Below are 24,906 nucleotides of genomic sequence, written 5' to 3' on the forward strand. Positions count from 1 at the left end.
TTTATTTTACAAATTGAACTTAATAAAATGAAGTGATAACTCAGTTATCCAAAGTTTTCAATTAAGTTTTTGACCATGGATTAATTTTGCAATTGGACAGTTATTTCAACATGATCTGCTTTAAATCATAATTGTGTCAATTTTTTATTGCATTTTATTAAGGCAAAACTCTAACTCTGTAACAGGTAATATTTGAGATGTTTGCTCTATTTTGTTAAATTTAAAGCATTATAAGGCATGAAAGAAATAGAGAGTTATCAAAAAAAAAAAAAAGTATTGCTTTTAGCCTGGGAACCAGACAAATCTGTCAAGCTCATATTTTTTATTTGCTCTGGCAGATAATCAACATTTGTGAATTAGTCTGGTGATGCTAGGCTTTATTATGTTGGTACTGGCTCCAATCTCAGATATCAGGACTGAATATTTCACATAATTCCCATCCAGACCTTTGCAAAACTGCTGGTTTACCAGAAATATTTTTTGCTTTAGAAACTTCTTTCCCTTCAATATACAGTGCACAGCATACCAGACCCCGGCCATTGACCTTTTTATATATACATTGGTGTTATAGGTCTAACTCTTTATTCTACATTTATATGACACACAAAAATACAGGCTATAATTTATGTAGATTATTGGCTTTGCAATAAGATGCAACCAAAAGAAAGCCTAATGTGAATGAGTGTGAAAGAGCAATTTAAGGGTAGATGTGCCTGTGCCAGTGCCAGGGGCTATACAAGATTTGCATGCTAATCATTCTAATAATAATGTAATGCCCAAAGCACTCTGAGCAAATTGCGAACCATTGGTCATAGAAGGAAGCTTATCTTGCCGAGAACATGACACAAATATAGGTTAACATTTGAATGATTCCTGGTAATTCACGGACCTGTCAGTAGCCTGGCTAACCTCAATTAGAAATGCTCCACAGCCTGCTCTTGACTTTAGTTCACTGCTAAAACTAGCTTAAATTCTTATAACTCCTTAAATTTGTTACACACGTCTATTCAGAGCTGTAAATGTCACTTTAACAAGTAAATTTATACCATAAAACTGGTCTGCTAGTCACAACCCCCTTTTTTAACCTTAAAACGTTAACCATTGTTCTTACCAAAACAGCCAATAAGAGGTTTCGTCTCGTCCTCGTGCTCCGCTGTGAGTACAGCTCTGATTGGATAAAGTGCTCAGCGATACGCGCTATCAGCCAATCGGTGCTTTCTAACAGCAAACGTCACACTGTTTACCCGGAAATGAGAGCGTGCTCCCGCAACAGCTGTCAACATCTATTATTTGGCGATTTCTGACCTTTTTAAGTGCAGTTAAATTATAAAATACAATATAATTTGACAGTATACTCCTGAATCGGAATGTATAGCGGACTCTTGCCGAAAGGTTTAACCGAAGACGACCTCAGTCCTGACGACGAGGAGGATGAACAGGACGATAGTGTTGAGGAGAAGAGGAAGGAGGGTGAAAAGTTGAGCTCTTCCCGGGAAAACACAGACTCAGTGGTGGAAGCACAGTCGACTCAAGCTCCTGGTGATGCAGACAGTGATGCCCCGACATGCAGTATGCCTGGTATATCCCAGGAAATGTGGCAAGTATGTCGATTGTATATGCAGTGAGCATAGGTTAGCATTCATTCTGTGAAATACAGGCTAACAAGCTAATTAGAGTACCTGTTGTGTATCTGTAGGTGAAGCCTTTTTCTTAACGAAAAATAAATACTGACATGTATAATCTGTTGAATCTCCAGCCCTGCTTAAACTAGAGCTAACAACATGTGATTAAAGGCATGCTTTTGAAGCCCTGTTGGATTATTTGTGTATCATAACATGTATACAGAAGTAGATCAAGGGTTTCGGTGTTCTTGTGAATTCTGTTTGTTTGTGTGATCAAGAAATTCCAGGATCTACGGAAGAAGAATGAAGAAATGAAGTCCATGAAGCTCCCAAGAAAGAGAAAAAGAAGACAACATAAGAAAGGTGTCAGCAATAATTAAATGGAATTTTAATGCTTGATACTGCATAAGGGTGGGAATCTCTTGGCATTTCACAATTGAATGTGAGTCCAATGAAGAGGGATATTGATAATTTTTTAAAATTATATTTCTCACTGTATGACTGCTTGCTACTTTTAAATTATGGCATATTTGTAATGAGCCATTATTAGTTCAGTTAGATACAACTGTTGCTCTTGTCCAGGTCATGTTCCCTTCAACTTCACAGAAGCCAAAACATTTCCATATGCCTAGCTTTAAAGCCAGGGAGTGCAGTGGTTGGTCACACTTAGCCGTCTTCGCTAAAACTCAAGAAGAAGTGTAGTTGTTAACATAAACATGACACACATATTAATGTCCATCTTGTTTCATTATCCAATTGGTTCAGTCATAGCGAAGTACAGCACAGTTTTACAGAATTGTTACAGATGATCAAAATGTTGAGAATTAGGTTTCAAATTTCAGATTATTTACTTTTCATTCATAATCTTTCAAGAGAGAATTGCAATGCATCTAAGAATCAGATTTTTTCCCCCATCCCTAATACTGTATGTTGATGTTGAGCCACAATGTGTACATCTACTAGTGTGTAATTTGCCTTCAGTATTCAAACTAATCTGATGACAAAAAGACAGCGAAATTCTCACTCATACCCATGTTGGAATTTCATGAAGCCCTCTTAACGCTATATGTAATAGAGATTGGCACACCTGTTATACTTGAAGGCTTTGTTTTAGCTGATGCTCCTACAAACCCTAAATTGCGTCTTTTATGTCATTCAACAGGAACAGAAAGAGAGGAACCTACAGAGATAAGGTACCAAATTACCATGTCCAACCAGGTACACTAGTTTAAAGGGATAGTTTGGATTACTTGAAGTGGGGTTGTATGAGGTACTTATCATTACACAGTGTATTAGCTACAGTAGATGGTGGTCGGCACACCCCCCCAGTTTGGAGAAGCAGAGAGGAGTGCCAGCACAGAAGCGAAGCATTGTTCTGTATTGAACAGGGCCAGCAACCAAAGGTATTTTAGCCACTAAAAAAGGGCCACCTAAAAAAACAATATCAGTTGACTAAGTGCACGCCATATTCAGAATATTTTTATTGCTTTACTTTGTTGTCACAGCCATTTCTGACATGAAACTGTGGTTGTATGAGTAAAATATCACTCTATCCAAACCCCCCAAACTCCATTCAATCAGTAATTTTACCTCACAGAACACAGGAGTTTCCGATCTACCACTGCCCCGATCTTTTAGTTTGCCTGGGTGATTGTGTGACCACAGTGTTGAATGCATACTATCCTTTCAAAACAGTCACACAATAACCCAAACAATCCCACCAGAAAAGGCTGTCTGATTGCAACATAAAGTTATGAAAATATTCTAAATATAATGTACCTTTTAGTAAATGGATATTGATTTTTTTCATGTGGAGCTTTTTATGGCTAAAATACATTTTGCTGCTGACCCTGTACACAGCAGTTAATTTCTTAGCTTCTGTTCTGGTGCCCTTCTCTGCTTCTCCTAACTAGGGGCATGCTGTCCAGTACCTACAGCAGCTAATACACTGACTGTCAATAAGTACCTCATACAACCCCGCTTCAAAAAAATTCTAACTGTCCCTTTAAAGATATGTGCAATTCTTCCTGTGCAACTGTAGCAAACGTGTAGCTGAACGTGTTCACTTCACAAAGCTTATGAATGCTTTAAAATCTCACATGTTGGTCCTTCACACCAACTAGATTTCCAATGGCTCTGTCATGCAATGATAACAGTCTTTAACATAAGTAAAAACAGACAAGATGTTATTAGTAATAACTTGTAACTTGTTTGCATTAGTAATCTAATGCAAACAAGTTACAAGTCTGCAAGCTGATCCTCTTATTGTCTTGGGAGGAATAGACTCAAATGGTAGCATGTAAAGTACAATAAACAACCTATTCTATGCTTTAGAAAATGGCAGAATAGGTGATTTGCAGTAAACATGCAACAAACAGAGATCCTTTATACTGTAGCTCTAATCATCAACCAGTGTAGCATCACGTCTGCATTGTGTTGAGGTGCTGAAGCAGAACGTGCCAACATTATACTTCTTCACCAGCACTAATGATGCTACCATGCTGTGCGATGCTCACTCTGCTAGACATAGAGATCTGATTTCAGCACAGTGGTGAAAATAAAGTCCAGCTGTCAGATGGACAGTGTTAGTTTGCCTTATGATGTACATGTAATGAACATTAATACACATTTTCTCTGTTAGCAGAGAGCATCAGGAAGAGCGGGAGAAGCACTGGGATGAGCTTAAGCAGTATTTTGGTGTAAATGATCGATTTCATCCCCCTGCATGTTCCAAACCCCCTCCGAAGGTAACAAAGACTCTTGCCTTCCAACTTATCTGCTGAGGTTTAATACTGTGTCAGTCGTAGCTGTTAGTAACACCTTCCCATCCTTTGTGTTTCCGTGCCACTGTATCCTCTCATTGTTTTATGTGATATGACATATGGATTAGAATAATACTTATGGTAACTCAACCTGACACTGAGATGAATATTAAGGATTATGTTTGGCTACATTTAGTGATAAGATTAGGATGGATCTCCTCTCTTGTGCTGTTGAGATTAAAGTCAAAAGTAGTTTTTTTTTTTCCTCTGCAAGAAACCTAATGAAAATCTAAATTTTGCTCGACAAAAGAGGAGCGGGCTAGAGTACCTGATACAGCCTTTGTGATTACAGCTAGAACATTTAAATTAATGGGCATGTACCACTGCAGAGGAATTCATCATTGAAGAAATTATAACTTAACTTTCTTTCATTCGGATACATTTCTGCACTTAAAGATGAATGAACATTTTATGCAAAGGCTTGCAAATTGCCAATGAAGCAAAATATTTGCAAGCTTGATGAACATTATAGCTGACCCAGTGAATGGGAAGTGTTCTCATTTCAATTTGAAATCCTTTTAATGATTATTTTGGAGTATTTTGTGCTTAATTTATCTTAGAGCAGCATAAAATTGAGTTTTTGCTGATTTTAGCCTCATTCTGAATAGGCCAACTATGAAAGGATAAAGGAAATGATTAACAAGCTGAATGAAACAGAACTTGTCACATCAACATAATGAGGCACTCCTTCATCCCTCAAATGCAGTTCCTTGTAATTAATATATCATATATTTTTTTTTACTTCTGCCAGGACTTTCACACAGTCATTTGAGGAAAAAGCTGTCATAGCAGCCAGATGTGATTAATTCCTCTGCTAACAGCATTTCTTCACTGACCTTAAAAACACATTTCATGGCACTACGGATGATGGTCTGTCAGTTTGAGTTTTGTTTGTGAGATACAATAGACGATAATTGAGATCACCAGTCGGGTTGTATCAGTGTCAGCGTCAGTTTATAGGCAGAATAATAAACTGTATAAAGAAAAATCAAGACTAAGCAGCTAGAGAAAACTGTTTCACTAATTCTGCTTTTTAAGCCTGATGGTATTGTCCATGTACTTTTACTATTGAGTCAAGGCCCTCAAACAATACATCAGAGGAGACACATTAATAATTACAGCCTCTTTGCAGTGTATTTTTCTAGCATGATGAAATTTTTGGGGCTGAAGAAATCTGGTGCTCCGCTTCCTCAGATAGGCTCATCACAGCAGAACTGCCTTGCCATCAGTAACCGGGGGCTTCTCTGCACCCCCTCTGCTTAGGCCTGTAATGGAAATGTGTAATTAAAGAGTCACATTTATGTTTGGTAATCTCCTGTAGCATTTCTAAGATTTCCCCACTAATATCCAATCAAAAAGGTTTTCATTTGTGAAGGAAAATCTACATATTTGTAGTAATAGCAATCATATTAAAAATAAGGCCCTGGGGACTTTTGAAGTTACTCTTTGATTTTTTTTTCTCTCTACCCCTATTTCAAAAAAAAAAAAAAAAATCTGAATTTTTTTCCCCCTCTTCTGCAGTCCGGCCTAGAAAAGAGCATAGAGAGGGCCATAGCTGAAGGGGACATTGCAAAGGCGGAGGAGATGAGCGACAGACTCGCCACTCGAGAGGTACGTTGTGCTGATAAGAGATCTTTGGGGTGCTCCTGCTGTGACAAATCAGGCTAATGGATCCGTGGCCATTTCTGCTGCAAAGACATAGAGGAACAAAAACACACGCAGACACCCACCATTCAGTCCTGCAGCCCTTTTCCATTGAGTTAATGGAAAGCCCTCCCCTTAGTTTTGAAGTGCTGCAGTGTCTAAAGGACTTTTGGCTCTGCTTTTTAATGAAGGGTACATTGCTTTCAAGCCAACTGTTAAATCATTCTCCAGGTAAGAGTTTCATACCTTTGAAGTGTACATGTCCCTAAATGCAGTGCCTGAAGTTTTGTAACTAACCGCCTTGGCAGGCATCAAGGATCAAGTGGTTTGAAACTAATTTAGCATAAAATGTAGCCCACACACACATATAATTGTGGTTAAAAAGACATACAGCTGCGGTGTTACTTCTCCACTGGGGCAATTGCCGTACTTTGAGCATCAAAGTTAAACTTCTTTGTTTCATGATGCATGTTGCTTACAGCATCCCATAAGCTTTTTCATCTTGTGCAGTAATAGAAGCAACACAAACACTTCTAACTCTATAGGCTCAGATGGCATTGTTGGCACTAGATTGCAATAGAGTTGCAAAGTAGGTGGGGCTGCTGGTTCAGGAGATATTTTTTCCCATTCTGAATTGCCTTTTTTAAATTTTTTTTCATAATATCCTCAATGTTTCTCAACATAGAGAACCCGCATAAAATTATATTTTGCTTCTATTGTAAACAATGTTTTGTATTCTTAGCAAATCTTTTCCTGGAATTAAGAAGAAGGCTCCAAAAACAAGGGTCTGTGTTCAAGAAAAAAAAAACAGCTGTATTAAGAATTGAATTGGCATTACATGCGTAGCCCCGATATCTCCAGTGTGTAATAGACATTAGTGTACAGCATCAGAGCCCTTTCATATTCCCATCTTAACTGCTAGCAGAGTGGTCAAATATGGGGGAGTTAAATGAAAGCTCTTGTGAGTGGCACCTGCGCTGTACTTTCAGAAAGCCTCTTAGAGCGCTGGTGGATTGGTTTTAGCCTGAGCCGAGGTTCTCGCCTCCCTGGCACCTGCCTTGCGTCTTGCCAGAACCGTGATGGGACGTGACAGCAGTCTGGCAGCCACAACTCATTGTTTAGCAGTGATAACTTCATTTCGCAAGAATATAGTCAATTGACCATGTTAAAATCCCCAAAACCTGGGTGACGTAAAAGTTCTTTATCACTCGCTTTTGAATACAAAGAAAGGCTGTGCAGAGTCTGTGGAAAATATGAAGAGAAGTGGCAGCTAAAAGCCAAAAAGTTTGAAGGATTCTGAATCAGTTAGAAAGGATTATATTATATGTTAAACGATGCAGCCTGTAATGCAGATAGCATTATGGCCGACATGTTTGTTTACAGCACTCCTGTTCACTTTTGACAGGAGCACTGTGACAAACATTTAGAGGATCAATAATCCCCGCTGTGGCCAGAATCAATTTCAAGGTTATAATTGAGTGGCTCATTTGGTACGGAATGGCTTAGATGTTTAATTTGTTTACGGTCATAACACCAAGACATGATTGTGGCAGGCTTTACACTGGAAGAATGGGAACAGGTTTTCTCTGCAAAAAATGCAAAAACATTCTGACAGCTGTGAGGAACTAAAGAGGCCTGTTTGTCCCTCTAGGCATTGTTTTGTAAAGAAAACGCTGGTACACGTTGGATGACAATGTTTCAGTATATTTTCATCCTCAATCTAACGGTTTCCCACTTATCTCCTCAAAGCAAAGAGAAATGGAAGGAAGATAGAGAGCTTGCTGTCAGAATCCCCCCTTTTATAAGACGGAAATGTTTGTTTCTGCTGTTTTGAGCTCCCTCAAATCAATTAATGATTTCCATTTGCTCTACTTTCTTCTTTTAATCTGAACATTAAAACAATTTGGTAAAAACCTGTTTTGAAGGCTCCTTACAAATTCTGAGATATGTGTTCTTTCATCTGTCACACTTGTGAGACGCGCTGCTCGGATATTGCAGGTTGAGGTTTTTTATTCTCATTACAATTTTTAAATATTTCCCAAGGCTGTAGGTCTTTGTTTTGGATGAATTCATTAAGACATGCTCGGTTTTTAAGTGAAAGTATTAACGCCCACGAAGATGGCGCAAAGAAATCACATCCCCTTTTAGGTAACAAAATATTATTTATGTCTACATTGCTTAGACAAAGCTCCCTAATGTATTCCTTTAAACTGTACAGATAGGGTTTCTTTTCTCATAAAGATGTCTGATGATCCTTCTCAGCACATGTTTAGATTGCTTTTCACAAGCCTTAGAAGACACAAAATAATGTAAAAAGCTTCTTGCCTCTAAAGTAGTCCTAGTAGTTCGGTAGATTAAAAGGTGCAAGTCCTCCAATTAAGAAGACTGGGTCTCCATCCTTTGATTACTGCACATTATTTTACACTGCTGTAAGTTGTGTATGGGCTAATTAATTCAGTAATTAGCATAACATGGAATGACTGACACATATAGTATAAACGGCTCACAGCCTGTCAGGAGGCTTGATAGCATCCAGCAGCTCATATTTGACAGATTGATTTTGCAGCTATTTCTGGTAAATGAGGCAGTGCAAAAAGCTGATAACTCATCAGTCTTACAAAGCACGATAGAGCTTCCTATGTCATCTTAAGTGTAGTGTGATCTACAAGAAAATTTGTAATATATTGGTTTCAGTTGGTTTGGTTATTATTCTGTTATAAGCAATGTACACATAAGACACAAGTTTTCCCACCAGTTTATAAACTTGTGACAACACTGGTGGTACCGATTACACTAGACGTGGTACAAGAAAAGATATTTGTTGATGATGCTCAATATCTTTCATCTTAAATATTTTGGCTTCTCTGGTCCAGCTTTGGCTGTGGCAGCCTCACTCTTGTCGTGCACTAGAAGGTGTGTGCGTGTAGATTAGGGGTGTTGCCTCCAGATGCTGCCACCTCCTTCAGAAGAAGTTTACAGTTTGCCTCATTAACACTATAAGGTTCCCTACTAGCACTGGGTTTAAATCCAAAATATTGCAAAATAGCTGCTTTCTCTTTTCGCTTAGACACTAAATTCTCCACTATCATGTTGTCGGTCAACTGTCATCCCTTCTACTTCTGCTGATATGTGCTAACTGAATGGATTTCTTTCTGAAAAGAAAAAGGAAAAACAACCGAGTGGGCAATGGGCAAGTAGGGCAGTCGGTATGTAGTCAGTGTATGCCTGAACATCAGCTACCACAGAAAGCATGTAGTACATATCTCTTCTTTCCATTTCCGTATAAAAGTTTATACAGTTGTTTTGAAAAACTCTGATAAATTCCGGGTATCTGCTTAACTATTCCAAAACTTTAGGATTTAGACCCAAAAGAACCTTATCCATAGCCTACATTTAAATTCAAATATTATATTTTACTGGTCTCTAGCATACGCAGACACAGGAAAATAGTCTGGTGCCAAGCGATTTACACATTTTATACACGGCTTGCTGTTCAATGCTGAAAACTATTGGTGATTTTACCCAAACTTGACAGACCTGTTTTCAAATAACAAAGCCAAATTGTCAGCATACAGAAAAAACTCACAATCAACAACAGATTTTATATCATTACAAGGAAGAATAATGGTTCTAAGCTTGACCCTTGTGAAACACCCCACGTGACCACTCTTATATCTGATAAGGTGGCATTCATATCCACATACTGAATAAGATTACTTCGGTATGATTTAAGCTAACAAAAATAGGTAAACTACTAGGTTATCACTCCCAGTTGTACAGAATGTACTGTATCTAACAGTTTTGAAGGTTAATTGGAACCATGATTTTCTGAACCTGGGCTGGTATTGCCATTAAAATCTAGTACTAAACATTTGAGAGAGAATTTGTTTTGGTGTCTTCATTGAGCGCTCTACCCTTAAGATGACTGCTACTGTACAGTACTTTCTTTGTCACACTAATCCACCTTCTCATTGTATTATTTCATACAATATCATCCTTACAACAAATAATTACTCCTTCATCTTTTTTTCCTCTTTGTAAAACAGAGCCACTGAGGTCTTTTGAAATAGTCAGGAGCTGTACTTTATATATAGTAAGTGGGTATATTTCACCACAAAAGACTGTCACGCCATGTTAGAGCTTACAGTCCCCCCATAGCACTCATCACAGCTATTAGAGTAGCATTACCACTTCAAAACAGAAACTCTCTTAGGCTGTCACAATAGGGGGTGTCAAGTCCATTTCATGACTTCCAGGAGCTAAAGAATATGAAAAATTAAAAGTAGTTGCATGGCTGCTGGCCTTTTCTGAACCAAGAAGCAGGCCTGCAAATGGCACCACACACAAAGAAGCATATATGTTCTAAAAGGCCTAAAAGGGTTTTCTTTCCTGTTTATACTGTGGACGGAGCAAGGCATGATGGAGGATCTGTTTTCAGACATACCTGGTATTGAACTATTAAGTTTTTTTCTTTTAATGTAAGGGTAACTGTCTTAGTTTGGAACTGTAAACATTAAGTAAGTAGTAGTCAACCATGCTAGTGCAGTCCTTCCTACAGCAGACCTGAGACTAATTTCCCTGTGGATTAAACTGAAATTTTAATTTAGACTAATCAACTAATGTAAAAGCAAGAAAACACTCAGAAAACAGTAAAAATGTAGCACAATTTATCAGTGAGTAAGGTTAAACGTCCAACAAAATATTACGAAGCTATAAATAACATTCTTCAATAACTAAACTGTGAACAGCATATTATTCTACAAAACATGACAACAATTCACTAAATGCATCTTCTTCATGTTTTCAGCACTGAAAAACACACTGAAGGGCAGTGTGGCTTACTGTTATATTGGAATATCTTAAACGAGTTTTGTTTTTCACTATCTCTGCAAACTATGAGTCAAAATGAGAAAGTCTCAATAATTTCAATTATCATTGCTGAGTAAATCAGTGTTGCTCTATCAGAGGTACAGAACGTAAAAGACAAGAACACATTTTAATGTATTTTTACCATTTGTCACAGAAAGAAATGGTGAATAAAGAGTATATTACAGTACAGAATCACACCACAGTTCGTGTTCATGAGTTCTGCAAACTATAACAGATGATAAATCATTTAATTGACCATCTGATTACTCAAGTATCTAATAATCTGACATTTTGAGATAACTACATCAGCCAGTTCCTGCACTTACAAAATGTAACAACAAAAAATGTCTGCAGATACATGTTCACGCAGCCTTGTCAGTGTGGCTGCAGTAGAAAGACGTTAGCGCTCCCTCTTATGAATTTAGGGAAGGTGGTGAAAAAAATTAATTTGGAGCCCTGAAGTGTAACTCTCATGCATCCTGCTAAATTCTTCCTAAATTTTCCTCTGTCACTATCATCTTTCCTAAATGTTAACACTTTTCTCCCATCTAAATGACAGCAAATCTAATCTATAACCGTTACTGCCCAGCTTTAAATCTATATTATATTATCATTTATAGAATAATGCAGTTGAATGACATGGCTTCTGACAAGCTGTACCCCGCTCTCCTTTAAATACCAGTCACGTTTTAAAATCCACAGAATGACCCAATGTATTTTTCTATTTCATTAATAAATACAAGTTCCATCCAAAACAACATGTTACTGGCTAAGATAACCATGTTAATTGGATTGTAATGTGCATGGAATAATGGAATTGTTTTGATATCGGCATTATATATCTGCCATCGGCCGCTCTGCTCATGTAAAATCAACTTCAGCCACTGAAAAAGCCATACTGGACGACCACTAAGTGTTAAATGTCTTTCAGTAGCTGCGTTGTGTTGATTGCCTGAGACCCTCTGGCTCAACAAAATGTGTGTCACTCTAATCTAGCCTCATTTTCAACCAGTGGCTTTTTGTACTCTGGATGGTCTTTGGCTGGTGGACCTCACTTTAGACCCTGTTTTTTGAGCATGATTAACCCGATCAGTCTAAATTGCTTAAAAAGTGCTCCCTCCTATTAGTCGGATCACTTAATATACAATAATTAACCATATGAATATGTATTAACTGGAGCCATTTATGGTTTGTGTAGTGTTTGAACCTGCGGATGGTTATAATATCCCTCATTATGTTCCAGCTCGTATTTCAATAGAAGCAGCTGCTGAAAGGAAAAGCCCCACTGTCCTTGAAATCTACCCTTTGGAAAGCCTCGCTTAAATGCTGTGAAACAAAGGTGGCGAAGCATTTTGTCGGAGGAGACATGGTGGCTTAGTTGAAACAAAGAGCTGAACTAAGAGTGTTTCATGATATTCATGTTATTTAACACCTTTTTTCTTCTCACCACCTTCTCGCTGCCATGCCCCGTGTTTGTAATCAAAAAATTAATGAGCAGCGCTTTTGTGGAAAGTGGCCTTTATCAGATTCTGACTTTCCCCGCCCCACATCAGAGTAGGAGGCTGACTCTGTCTCCCCTGCTAGCCCCCCCAGGCCACCTCGCAGAGTTTAGGGAAACTCTCCTCTTTGTTCATTTTTCCTTCAGCATAAGCAATTTATCACAGAATGAACTTTTATTGTATCTCTGGATGACTCACATTAAATTTTCGCCCATTAATTTTGAAATGGATTTTTGAAATGGGTACTAAGCTTTTATCAAATGCCTGGGAATCTCATTTGGATTATTGTATTTCATTAATTACTTGATAGACAAAGCATACTTTTCAATGTAGATTTGTGTGCTGTTTAATTAATTAGCATGTTTTCTCTTTTAATTAAAGCCATTTTTTTAAATTAAAGCCCACAGCAAAACACATATATAATTTGTTTGTAATTAGGCCTTAATTGGTGGTAGTGGAAGCTTAGCACCCTCGGTTTCTTTTTTCATGATTGCCATTTTATTGCCAGTCACTCATTAATTAAACTGTTTTTTCTAATTAGCTTATAAAACTGTTGATGGCATATTATTGTAAGTGTGAGTTCAAAGCTTGCTAATAAGCCTACCCTACTCAGAAGAGGCAAGATAATGGAATGTGCACAAAGCAGGCGAACTTTCAGAGATTTTTTTTTTATTTTTTTCTACTCCCTAAAGATGACATGTCATGTGTATCTCGCATCAGATTACTAGAAGAGAAAATGGAGGCATGGCTGTTATACTGTGCCCTCCCTGGAGTGGCTTTCTTTTTGCCTGCCATGTAATTCTGTTTGTCAAAGTGGAGGCAAGATTACAAAAACGCTCTTATGAGGAGGCTGCCCCGTGAAAGACTGACTGAGAGAAACAATGTGGGAATGTAGCAACATGGAGATGCTTTTTTTTTTTTTTTTTTTTTAAGCATTTTAAAGGAAATAATGTCATATTGTAAATTTGGTTTAACTGTTGCTGAATTTAGTACTGAAGCTGTCATTGTAGAAGTATATATAACTTACTCTTAAACTACCAATCAGAGCTGCAATGATTAGTTAAGTAATCAATAAGTAGATTGACTATTGCTGGGATATAACCAATAGGGCTGGGAAATATAGCTGAAACATTTATCACAAGAAAATATTTAATTTCTGTAAATATCAATAATTTTTAATAAAGGCTAGGAGAGAAATGCTTGAATGTAACCACTGTATTCTGAACAAAAAAACTGCCATGCTGGTGAGCTGACCTGACATTTTCTTTAATCAAAATGATCCCCTCACCGTCTGCACTCATTTTCTCACTCTACACTGTTTCTGTTGTGTCACATGTTGATAGTACAACAACGCACCTGTTAAATGATTTGTTGTTTGCGTGTCACTTGTAGCACACTCCATTATCAAGGGATAGGACTAGCTGTTTATGAGCCAGGGTGTATGTGCTTTCAGGCAAACATTTTATTGCAGTTTTCTTACTACATTGATGACATGTCTATTGTTGACTTATATATATATATATATATTGTTTTATTGCCCAGGCCTAGTAATCAATTACATTTACTTAACCACAACTTACAGAACTTATTATTTGTCATCTTCCGTACAGATGTTTTGGGGGGAAATGTGCAGTTTGAGTGGAATGGTATGCTATGAGTTTTCTTAGCGATTCAGCTAATAGTTGTCTTGAGCAATGTAAAAACCTATTATTATTCCCATATACAGTTCACACCAAAGGTAAATCATCAAACTCACCCCTCTTTGGGCCAGTATGTATTTTTGATGAGGAGTTTTGGCCCAATAGCTGTTGTTTGTCTGTGGAACTAATTTGCATATGAGGCTCCTCTCATAAAGACACTACAAGCGATTCTGGAGAAAGATTTAGATAATTGTTGTCAGACACCGCCGCTTTGGTTCAGAATCACCAACCCAGTTAACTAAATGCACACCGCATCACAGTTAAGTATCACAATCTTAGTCTCAAATTGTTATACTGAAATACAACTGAACAGACACTAAGTTTAAGTGTAGGGTAATGTTGCATTTCATATGATCACCTGTCAATGGCGTCATATCCCCTTTACCCTCCTTACTTGCTATAACTTCTCAGGAAAGACCAAACAATCAGTGAGAGAGTGACGAAGGAAGTTGGCAAAAGTGACTATACTTAATGTAAATAAAACTTTAGTGGTTTACTTCACCTGTGAACATAATTTCTGCCTGAGTTATGTCAGATAGATTTTCGTCACCTATAGTGGTTGTCAAATAATAAAGACAACAACTCCCATGATCCCTCACTATTTCACAACATCATCAGTCTGTATTTTATTTACTGTTTACATACAGTGTGTTTAACTATATTTAGCCAACAATATTTATTTAAGTTAAGTAACAGTTTACAGGACTTTTAGTTATAATGGAGTATTTTTGATAATCAATTAACAGATCAAGACAGAGTTTTTAACTTTACTAAGTGATGTTCTGTCACTTCTATCTATTGTCTTATGTAAGACCTAAAATTCTGGTTGATTTGCAGTCTTTGTGTTTAATCCAGTTTGTTCAGTTTTGAGATGTCAAAATGAATGTGAAAGTGAATGAAACTTTGTATTCCTTCCCTTTTAATGCGATATGGGTGGTATTGATCGACCTCTTGATCCCTTGACCTTCCCACTGTTGCTGCAACACTGAGGCTTTGCAGCCAGAAACACATTTTCCTAACCCCCTCCGCCTCAGTTCTAAGAAATTATGCTGAAATAACACACGAGCTGCCTAATCTGATATTCATTCCTTTCTTATATAGCCCTGCTTTCCAAAGTTGACTAAGGCCACATTATTTAGGCATTAAGGTAGTGTGATAAGGGAATTAGGCTGGTCATTAATCGTTTACACGTCAAATGCAGCAGAGCAGCTCGGGGAGGTGATTTAGCGAGGCAAAGCCATATAGCCCTTGTTAATCCACCTCTCACACGTTTTAATTGGAAGAGGCTTCCTGGATAGGAAATTTATGAATGGGTTTAAGGCCATTTCTTCCTTAAAGCCATCATTTATTTCTTATTGTTAATAGGAGCTTTAACACTTTATCCACATGGAGATGTATTTTTCTCATCTTTCATTCAGCTATTGTCTTTTTGCACTTGCTGTTTAATTGCCACAGTTTTTTGTCAACCCTGTGCTGCTCATAAAGACTTCCTAATGCTTCTTTCATTTATCACACACCTCAGAAATGATGCAACAGAACAGACACACAAACGAAAACAGAGTGTGAAACTGTCATTAAGATAGACTTGGTTTATCTTGTGTATAGCTTATACAGCAGCAATGCAGATTTTCTTTCTTTTTTCTTTTTTTTTTTTGGATTGAGGCCCCATGTTTAGGTCTCTACTTGAATCTCCATGACGACCCAAACATGAATGAACAGAAAACGGTACTATTGACTTAACCCTCCTAGTGGCCTTAAGCTGCTGCTGCTGCAGTGCCAGCATTGTGCACTGTGATTTTTTTTTTTTTTTTTTTTTGCCCTCAAATCTTTCAAAGGTCAGAGTATTAATCCTCTGAATAAACCTTGTTTTTAACAGGGCTGCGTCCAGGCCACACAAGAGAGAGACACAAGGCACAGAAACATGGCTGTGATGGACACTTAATTGTATATATATATGTGTATGGAGTGGGAAGAATTGGCTTTTAAGATCCACATAAACAAAGAATGCAGGAGGTTTCCTGTCTCCTGCTTTTATTCCAGCTTTGTACTTTCATTCTTATTTTTCACCAGCCTCTGATGTGAAAGGATTTGGCACTAAGATGCACGCAAGGGGAGGGGGAAAAAATCCTGAAAAGTGGATCAAAAAAGTAAATGAAAAATAATGTCATATTACTGAAAATATGAGAGGCTAATTTGTGCCGACTTTTTGCTAATTTTGTTCTCGCCACAGAAAGAGGAGCCGTCACCTGCTCGGCGCCACAGCGCTGACAGTGCCAGTGATCCATGAAATAAGCTGCCGCTGGCTTTGTTCAGATAAGAATGAACAAATCTGCACAATGTACTGCTCTCGGAATCTCATTTTCATACTTGCATGCAGGCTAAAAGAAATAAGCTGTTTGCAGGCTTGATTAATCAGACATTTGAGGGGTTTTTTTGTCTCTTTGATCTGCTCTGTCTCCTAGGTAACTTGGTTGACATTAATGTTGAGCCCCAGTAAAGACAATCAGGGATTGTAGACTAAACTGATAAAAAAGGGAAAAAAATTAAAGACCTTTAATGCTTTAAATGTAGTAAACGCTATGTTGTGAATTTAAAAGAGGGGGAAATGAGGGGCATGGAACTGGGTTTTAATTTTCCTTTTGGAATGTTTGGGAAAGGCGTGTTTTCAAGACCTTTTGCATTTCAAATGCAACCCCACAGGAGAGCAGGTTAATGTGGGTAATCCTTGTGTAGAAAAAAAGAAAAATCTCTGTCTGTTAATCTCCAAATGAAACCATTTAGCATCATGCAGTTTCATTTGATTTGCTCCCAGAATGAGCCAATGAGGGTTTTTTTTCTGCAAACACAGAGAGCAGGAGCAGCTCTCAGATTTGTCAACAATTTAATAAACGTCTTGTTTATAATCTCTGCATGCATCGCAGACACTCTGAAGCATTTGGCACCTACACCACTCCAATAATGAGCAGGGAAAACCCTGGTGTGGTTTTATCTGCTCGCAAATCTCCTGCAAATGTAAGAGCAATCACCCGTTATAACTCTCTTTAAGAGGAGAAAACATGATTTGGGGAATTTAAAACCTATAAAATGGCAAAGAACTGGAGAACTGTCATAGTATGTACGCTCCAGGCTGTGCAGACGCTTTCACAAATCTTCCAATGACTGTATAGATGAATGCCTTGAGGGCCCAGCCGGAGCCCAGTACTTGCAGCCAGCCGAAGCCCTTATCTTAAATCCAAGCAAAGTACCATTAATCTTTTTGAAAGACCTTTATGGCTTTTAATGTATCCCAAATTAGAACATTTTACACCCTTGGTTCCTGAAATATGGTGATAAAAAGCCTTTAGAGTTTAATTTTTCCTGCCTGCTCGCTCTGACCTGCTTAATCCCAGCATGCATTAGGAGATATTTTAGTTTCAGTCTTTCTAATAAAGTTTATCCCACTTAATTATAATTGAAACATTTTTTTCCAGCAGGTCTTTTTTTTTTTTCAAGTGGCGCAGTGGTGGCACATTTCTTCATTACCTTAAGACTTTCTTTCCCCCCTGATTGTACTCTGAATATTACAGAGAATTACCCAAAGGTTTGGTGAAATTGTTCCAAGTTGTTTATCAAAGTTTGCCTTTGCTTGAATAATAAACCTATCTCAGGAGTGACAGAGGAGGCAGGATTTTTCTCTTTGTTTCCTGTGCTTCTGTGTGACTGGGGTTATTGGGATTATTCTGCTTCACAATACATACGTCTTCCCTGGGATTTGAATGTTTGCTTCTTGCAGTCACGGTCATTCTCTTCACTTCTGATTTCAGGCACTGCCTGCAGTACTCCAAACAGAAAAGTCTCTTTTACACTGGTGATGGGTGAAAAATGCCGTTGCAACATTTTTGAGTGGCAAAATGCTGAACGTTGCTTCCTCATTGTTTATTTATTCAGTTGTTTCATTTGCACATTAAACAGGAAAAAAAGAAGTAATCAAAAAGAAACAATGAGCGTGAGAGACTATAAGCCAGGAGCTTAAAAACATGACTTCCTCTTAAAACACCTCAAACAAAAGGCAAAATAGATTAGAATAATTTTAATAAAACAATGTTCTTGTAATTTATGGAGCTATGAGGCACTTCAACCGCCCACATACAACACACATACACACACACACACACACACACACACACACAGATACACACTCTAATGGATATTTGCCAACAACATTTTTAAGTGTTCTTACCTGTATTTATATGGTGTGTCTTGACCTTTATTTTTCACTGGCTATTGACCTGGACCCATTTCTAATATGTTGGGTTTTGAAGATCATAAATCAGCTTGTTGGGTCAAATTTTTAAAGAGAAACACAAGAAGCCCTTCAGAAATCTCAAACTCAACACAATTTTCATGAAACACAGTGAATAATAATGACTAAATTGACCGTTGTCATCATGATCGCAGTTCTGAAAATGTTGTAAAAGTACTGAAACACGTTAAAATCATTTCATAAAGATATATCTTTTGCAATGTCAATGTTTCTTATGACGCAAAACCCACATTTCTGTGCCTGCGTCTGTGAGACTGATGCTAACTTTGGTTGATGCGGGACAGTATTTACTCTGAGTTTTTTTTAAACATAATTTAAATGATAACAAAAATTTTGAAATGGTAAGACTTATCATCAGGAATTTCATTGCTGATCATTGTGAAACCAGTAATTGTTTCACCCCTAATCTCAGCTGTTGATTCTTTTCATTATTGATTAATCCATCAATCTCAATCAATCGTTTGTTCTGTAAAATGTCAGAAATTCCCGAGCCCAAGTTGATTTCTTCATACGGCTTGTTTTGACTGACCAACAGTCCCAGATGCAAAAATATTTAATTTACTATCAAAGAAGGCTAAGAAACCAGCAGTATTCATATTTAAGAAGATCAAATCTGTGTATTTTTAGTGCTTGTTCTGACTTGATGATATAAACTAGGGATGTTAATGATTAATCATTAATCAATTAATTGTTGTGTAGAATTTAAATGATTATAAAATATTAAGCAATAATTGAGTGATAGTCTAGAAATGGCAGTAATTGTGCCACATTTGACATTTTTTAGTTGAATAAGGAAACTTGAACTTAAAATGAAGAAAAAACATGTTTTGTCTTATTTATTGTTAATGATCAGTTAATTCAGCTATTGGTTAAGGAACACCTATTTAAATTATTTATTGATTATCAACATTTTCTGTAGATTGACTAAGCGAGTAACTATTTCAGCTTTCATGTGTTTCAGAGGCAGAAAATGTAATTTTCACATGGGAACAATTCAGACCTGTTTGGATTACAACAGTGTGAGAAAGTATTAGAAAATAAACGGTTTCACACAATTATGATTATTATTTTTGTTGTTGTTATTATTATATATGTTATTATCAGTAATAATGACCCAAATGGTTGAACAAATGCTTTATTATAAATTCTGTTGTTTCATTTCTTGTTCACTAATAAAACAGAATCCAATATTTTTTAACAACACTGATGCATTTGAATTCAATATTGTAGATGAGCCAATGTAAATGGTCTGATAACCCTTAATTTGCATTTAATTATATACTGTGAAGCCAGAATACTGCTGCAACCTTACTGTACAGTATAGACAATTCATAGTGGACATGTCCTTAAGTGAACAGATGTCTTAAGACAGTAGTATTATTAGTCAGAACAAATGCAAATATTCATATTAATACCACTATATGTTTATTGCATATGTAGAAGTTCCTGTAATTACTCATCAAGCACCTGTGTTGTGTTAAATTTATAGTTTCACATCAGTGTGCTGCTGCTTCATCTCTTTGCATCATGTTTAACAGTTTATATGATTTACGATTGTTTCTAAACTACACACAATTTTGGGACAGTCAATCTGTGATATACTGTGTGTTATACTTGATCACCAGTCTTAATGTGTCTTGTAAAATTTGTTAAATTCTAGGGCCGCATTAGCGTGTTGTTCAACTCAATAACAGTTTTGCTGTGGTGTGGAGGAGGCAGAGATACTGACGAGAAGCCGCCCTGACACATCAGTCAGAAAGACTTCTCCCGCCACGGACTGATTTCCATTCTCTAATGGGCCTCTCCTCTGTCTGCCTCTAAATAGCTGGCTGTGAATATCGCTCAAGCCGCTGATTGCCGTGACTTTGTGCAGCGCAAACAGGAAGAAGAAGCTTTGAGGGCAGCGCAGAAAAGGAAGAAGGAAATAGCCTGGGGGTACGACGACGTCTCTGTCCTCATGTTTATGTTTGCCATCATATCTGCCATGTGTGACACTCTGGGTTCAAGTACAGTTACGATAGAGCCACTGAAACCTGCATTAGCTGCACTCTGAATGATTACTCATGCAGAGATTGAAGTTGACTAGCTAAAATGTATTCATAAAGGCTTCAGTAATTTAATGTTTTTTTTTCTGTGTTGCAGGTTTGAGGCTAAAAAACGATGGGAAACCAAAAGCAACATGGGCTTCATGTGACAAACATGGAGGAGAGGAGAGACTGTGATATTTTTTTTTAAGTTAATTTAATAAAACTGTGTTTTTTATGGCGGACTGAGCCTGTTTCTTTTTATTCTCTTTGTATATTTTGAAGACTTCACAACAGCGGAGTGTGAGCGGGGGAAAAAGTCACACAGTTGGCTGAAGAAAAACCAATCCAGAGAGTACAAGAGAGGGAAAAATTATGGAGCATTCAAATTAATTCCTAAGGCGCCCATTGGTGTCTGCATTGTGTTATTTTTCATTACATTTCAGTGATTTGAGCGTTCTGGCCTTTTTTTTTCTCCCCTTCAAATTAAATCTGGTGTACATTACTGGATGATGCGTTTATTTATTGCTGTAAAGTGGGTTAATCATGAAGGCGCTCCTTTCTTCTTCCGAGGAAGAGAAAGGAAAGATTAGGGCCCTAATGCAATGTACAGGATAATGTGCGATAGGATTTGGGAGTAGAAAATGAAATTTGGCTGCTGTAAACAGTTGTGAGCAGTTGTAAACTGGAAGTTGAGTGAACATTGTGGGGAGGAGGGGGTGAGACATGAAACAGAGGCTTTGCTGTTGGCCCTCACCCATGCTGGGAGACATGCTATTGTATCTCAGCCCGAACAAGAGGCACGCGTTGTTTCTCGAAGCCTACACTCGCCGCTCATTGTGTGACGAGCTCTCTTCAGCATCTGTAAACTCGTCTAAAACCGTCGATTCCTCTCGTTGTTACTTTGATCTTTTTTTTGATCTGCAGCGTTTGCCTCCGCAGCTACTTCTGAAATGCTCATTCAGATTCCAGGATGTGTTAATTGCAAACAGCATGCAAAAAAGCACGAGAATGATAATTACTTTTATTCATAATGCTTGCTTATATATTTTTTTCAACCATAGAAAACGATTGCTTTGCTTCAAGGTAATGAGAATTAAAATTAATCCTCCTAAGTTGTTTGCATCGCACATATTTGGGCACTTTGTCCCCCGGTGAGAGCAGCGTTCTCATAGCTTTGCTGTGTAGGCTGAATCTGTGTGAGGAAAAATTAACTAAACATCAGAAATAAAGTTTGTGGGCAATTATGATACAAAACACCTGAGCCGAAGAAACCTAGATACGAGACGAGTACAAAAACACATGCTGAATTTTGAAAAATCAAAGCTTTTTAGATCATTTTACATTCGAGTGAATCACATGACTGTGTGCCTGAGAAGCTGTCAGTTGGTGAGAATTGATGCTAATTAAACTATTAATTATCTCTGTAATGAGACGCGAGTTAAAACTGTGTTAAGCACATCAAAGTACGACGTGGGATTTCTTCACTTTGATGAAAATATGTCTTGACTGAGGAGTGAGGAAACATCAGTACATGATTCAGAAACAGGACAAAAAGTAGACGAATTACAGGGCCTTCGAATGTTTTGTAGAACTCAAAGGGTTCAATGTTAATGTGTGTTCCTGTCTGGTCAGAGATCCACTTACCCAGAGCCGATTTTTACCTGCCCCTGCATAAATTGTTTTATTTATTAGACGTTATCAAATAACAGCAAAGATTAAAGTGTTTAAATGTCTTGTTTTGTCAGTCCAAAACCCAAAGATATTCAGTTTAATATGATAATAAAGGGAGAAAAGCAACATATCTTTATATTTGAGAGAGGGAAAACAGCATTTTCTGCCAATTTTGCATGACAAATTACTTTAACAAATAATAATTATCAAAATAGTTTAATAGTTTAGTTCTTTTTTACCACTTGCCTGGTTGGGCAAGTGAATTCCTAGATTTACTAGCCCGACATGGCATTTTACTTGCCCCCGGCAAGTGAACAGTCCATATTGTTGAGCCCTGATGCTTGAGAACAGCATACAGTAATGGTTTAATACTCATTAGTTTTATGTACAGAGAACTGCTTGATGCAGGTGTTACACAACTTCTCAGAAATAAGACCTTTTCAGAAAGGATGTATTCAATATCACAGTTATTATCTCAACGGAAAAACTTGCGACTTGGAAGAACATTGGAGCCAAAAAGCAAAAAGCAGAGGTTTTCCCACATGTAAAAGCCATGTAGCCATTTTTCAAAGCTCATAGTTGTCAGCAAACATGACCAGCACTGAGCAAGAGCAGCACAGTTCCGTATCAATAGCATCTCACTTTATTAATCTCTTGGAACACAGGATAATGCCTTGAGCAGAGATGATTCTGCTTTTAAGCTGGAAAATCCACTTTCCCCTCTCGTCATGTTGAGGAGCTGTTTTCAATAGTCTGTTACTGGAGGCCAATCTTAGCCCCTGACCTAGGCTGATTTGTTGTGAAACGCGGAGACAAATTCCTTGGGCACATGTCGAACCACTTCTAGGAAAAAGTGTTTGTTGTGTGGAGCGTGGGTAAAGAAAAAAAAACAACAACAACAGCAATCCCATTAAATGGTTGGAAAGCTGCTGTTGTATGAAAGGGAACATATGTTGCTGGTAACAAGACATCAGCACTATCGCTTGCTACTATCGCCTGCTAGAAGAGGATTAACTCAAAGGAGAGATCTCCAAGATGCAGCTGATAAAGGCAAACAGTGCTCAAAACACCTCACACCTAACACAAAGTCTGGATCAGACATGGTAATGTTGCTTTGTTTGTGCATTGTTCAAGGTTTTTAATGACAATGTTGTGTTTTATTGTGTAACTGCTACTTGTTACACTTGCTCTTGTTGAATTTTCCATTTGTAAATGAAGGTTTTAATCGATATCAAACACATAAAATATTTGGCTTTCATAAGGGCACCATAGATATTTAAGGGAGTGTGTCATTCTCACAAAGAAAATCTCACTTGTTCCCATTGGAAAACTACTGTATGGTGGCCTTGACGGGCAAAATACAACATAAGATGAAACTCATTAGAGTCAACCCAAATCCACAATAGCCTTCAAACGATGTAATTTACGGTCTTGTGGACATAGTAGTTAACATCTACAAAGTATTAGAAATTAGTTTTAATCCAATTTTAACCTAGTTTTAACCATGTCTGCTGTCTGCCACGCCAACACAGTCTTGAGAAATGGTCTACACAGCAAAATGTGCTTTTTTTTTTTCTTTTTTTTTTTGTAATAGAATGTTTATTTTCACTTTTAGTCGACTAAATTACAGTAGATTTAGTTGAATAAAATATATGTATAGTTTAAATGTTTCTTGAGAATTTCCAAACTCATACTCCTGGAGAACACATCTATTAACGTTTTATTAACGTCAACATTAATTATACCACATTTCTGCTCCTTTCCCACATTGGTATGTCTGACATTAAGTATACTGCATTTTTCTAAATCATGCATTTTTCTTTTGGTTCTATATTTGTTTCATACATATGACAGTTGCTAATGGTTATATTTATTGTGTCAAATATTAATATATTGTGTATTAAAGATCTGGGACATTATGTTCACTATGGGTGCTGCTATGTTTGCTAAATTAATGGTTGGAATCAATGTGACTTTTCTACTGGCCATTCTGTCTGACACAACACGGTCACTGTAGCTTAGAAGTGACTTATAGTTAGTGCTAATAGCTGTTATGTTATAATATGTTATTAAGCTATTATGTGTTTTAAAAAGCACCAAAACAAGATCCCAAAATAATTAGCTGAATATAATTCAGTCAGAGGCTAAACTGGACACAAACACACACTCTTGGTGAAGTGGAGATCTGATTTCTTGTCCTCTCATACCCATTTTTATTTGTAGATTTGTAAGTGTCACTTTATTTCATCATCATCATCTCATTTTTGTCAGTGAAAAAATGTTGCTGACAAAAACAGTGACAAAAATTATTGGTCAACCCTTGTCAAAGTTGAAATTATTTTAGTTCAAGCCTCCGCCTACTGCGGTGCACCCACTCATCCCACAGGAAAACAATGTCACAGCCTGCACAGAGCAGTTTTATAGCTGATCACGTGTGGGTACCTGAACACACCACATCATTAAATGTTGTTTTTATTTACCAACATCATCACCAAGTGGTGAAATGTTGTCAGTTTTGTTAATATCTTTCATCCAGTGTGTTTTGTGTTTTGCATGCCAGAGCCACCACAGAAAAACTCTCAAATTGTTACTTTTCACATGTGATATCACATGAATGATGTTTCAGTACCGAGAGGTATATTTGTTCCCTTCTTCCCCAAGTAACATATTGTAGGAGCGACAGGCAGCATGGATGTTGACATATTCCTCGGCTGATTTAATGGCCTGTTTAATTCTGGCACGTCTGTAG

The 24,906-nt window shown here is 37.4% G+C and overlaps 1 protein-coding gene across 2 annotated transcripts; it reads left to right on the forward strand.

The window, feature by feature from the left end:
* The first annotated feature begins 1,229 nt into the window (after positions 1–1,229).
* fam204a (family with sequence similarity 204 member A) lies at positions 1,230–20,728 on the forward strand. Of its 2 annotated transcripts, none has more exons than XM_084736419.1 (7): positions 1,230–1,601; positions 1,901–1,985; positions 2,785–2,815; positions 4,264–4,369; positions 5,966–6,055; positions 20,285–20,394; positions 20,602–20,728. In XM_084736419.1, exons 1-7 carry the CDS (start codon positions 1,368–1,370, stop codon positions 20,651–20,653), a joined length of 708 nt encoding a protein of 235 aa, XP_084592545.1. In that variant the 5' UTR covers positions 1,230–1,367; the 3' UTR covers positions 20,654–20,728. The 2 variants fall into 2 exon arrangements, with proteins under 2 accessions (XP_084592545.1, XP_084592546.1); XM_084736420.1 differs by having other exon boundaries at positions 4,267–4,369.
* The last annotated feature ends 4,178 nt before the right edge of the window (positions 20,729–24,906 follow it).

Source organism: Lutjanus erythropterus, chromosome 14 (genome assembly GCF_056507025.1).
Source record: "Lutjanus erythropterus isolate fLutEry1 chromosome 14, fLutEry1.hap2, whole genome shotgun sequence".
Taxonomy (NCBI): Eukaryota; Metazoa; Chordata; class Actinopteri; order Lutjaniformes; family Lutjanidae; genus Lutjanus; species Lutjanus erythropterus.

Coding starts and splice junctions, on each gene's coding strand:
- fam204a (XM_084736419.1), top strand. CDS start 1,368: ATGTATAGCGGACTCTTGCCGAAAGGTTTAACCGAAGACGACCTCAGT. Junction 1,986..2,784: donor AAGAAGACAACATAAGAAAG/GTGTCAGCAATA, acceptor GTCATTCAACAG/GAACAGAAAGAGAGGAACCT. Junction 20,395..20,601: donor AAGAAGGAAATAGCCTGGGG/GTACGACGACGT, acceptor TCTGTGTTGCAG/GTTTGAGGCTAAAAAACGAT.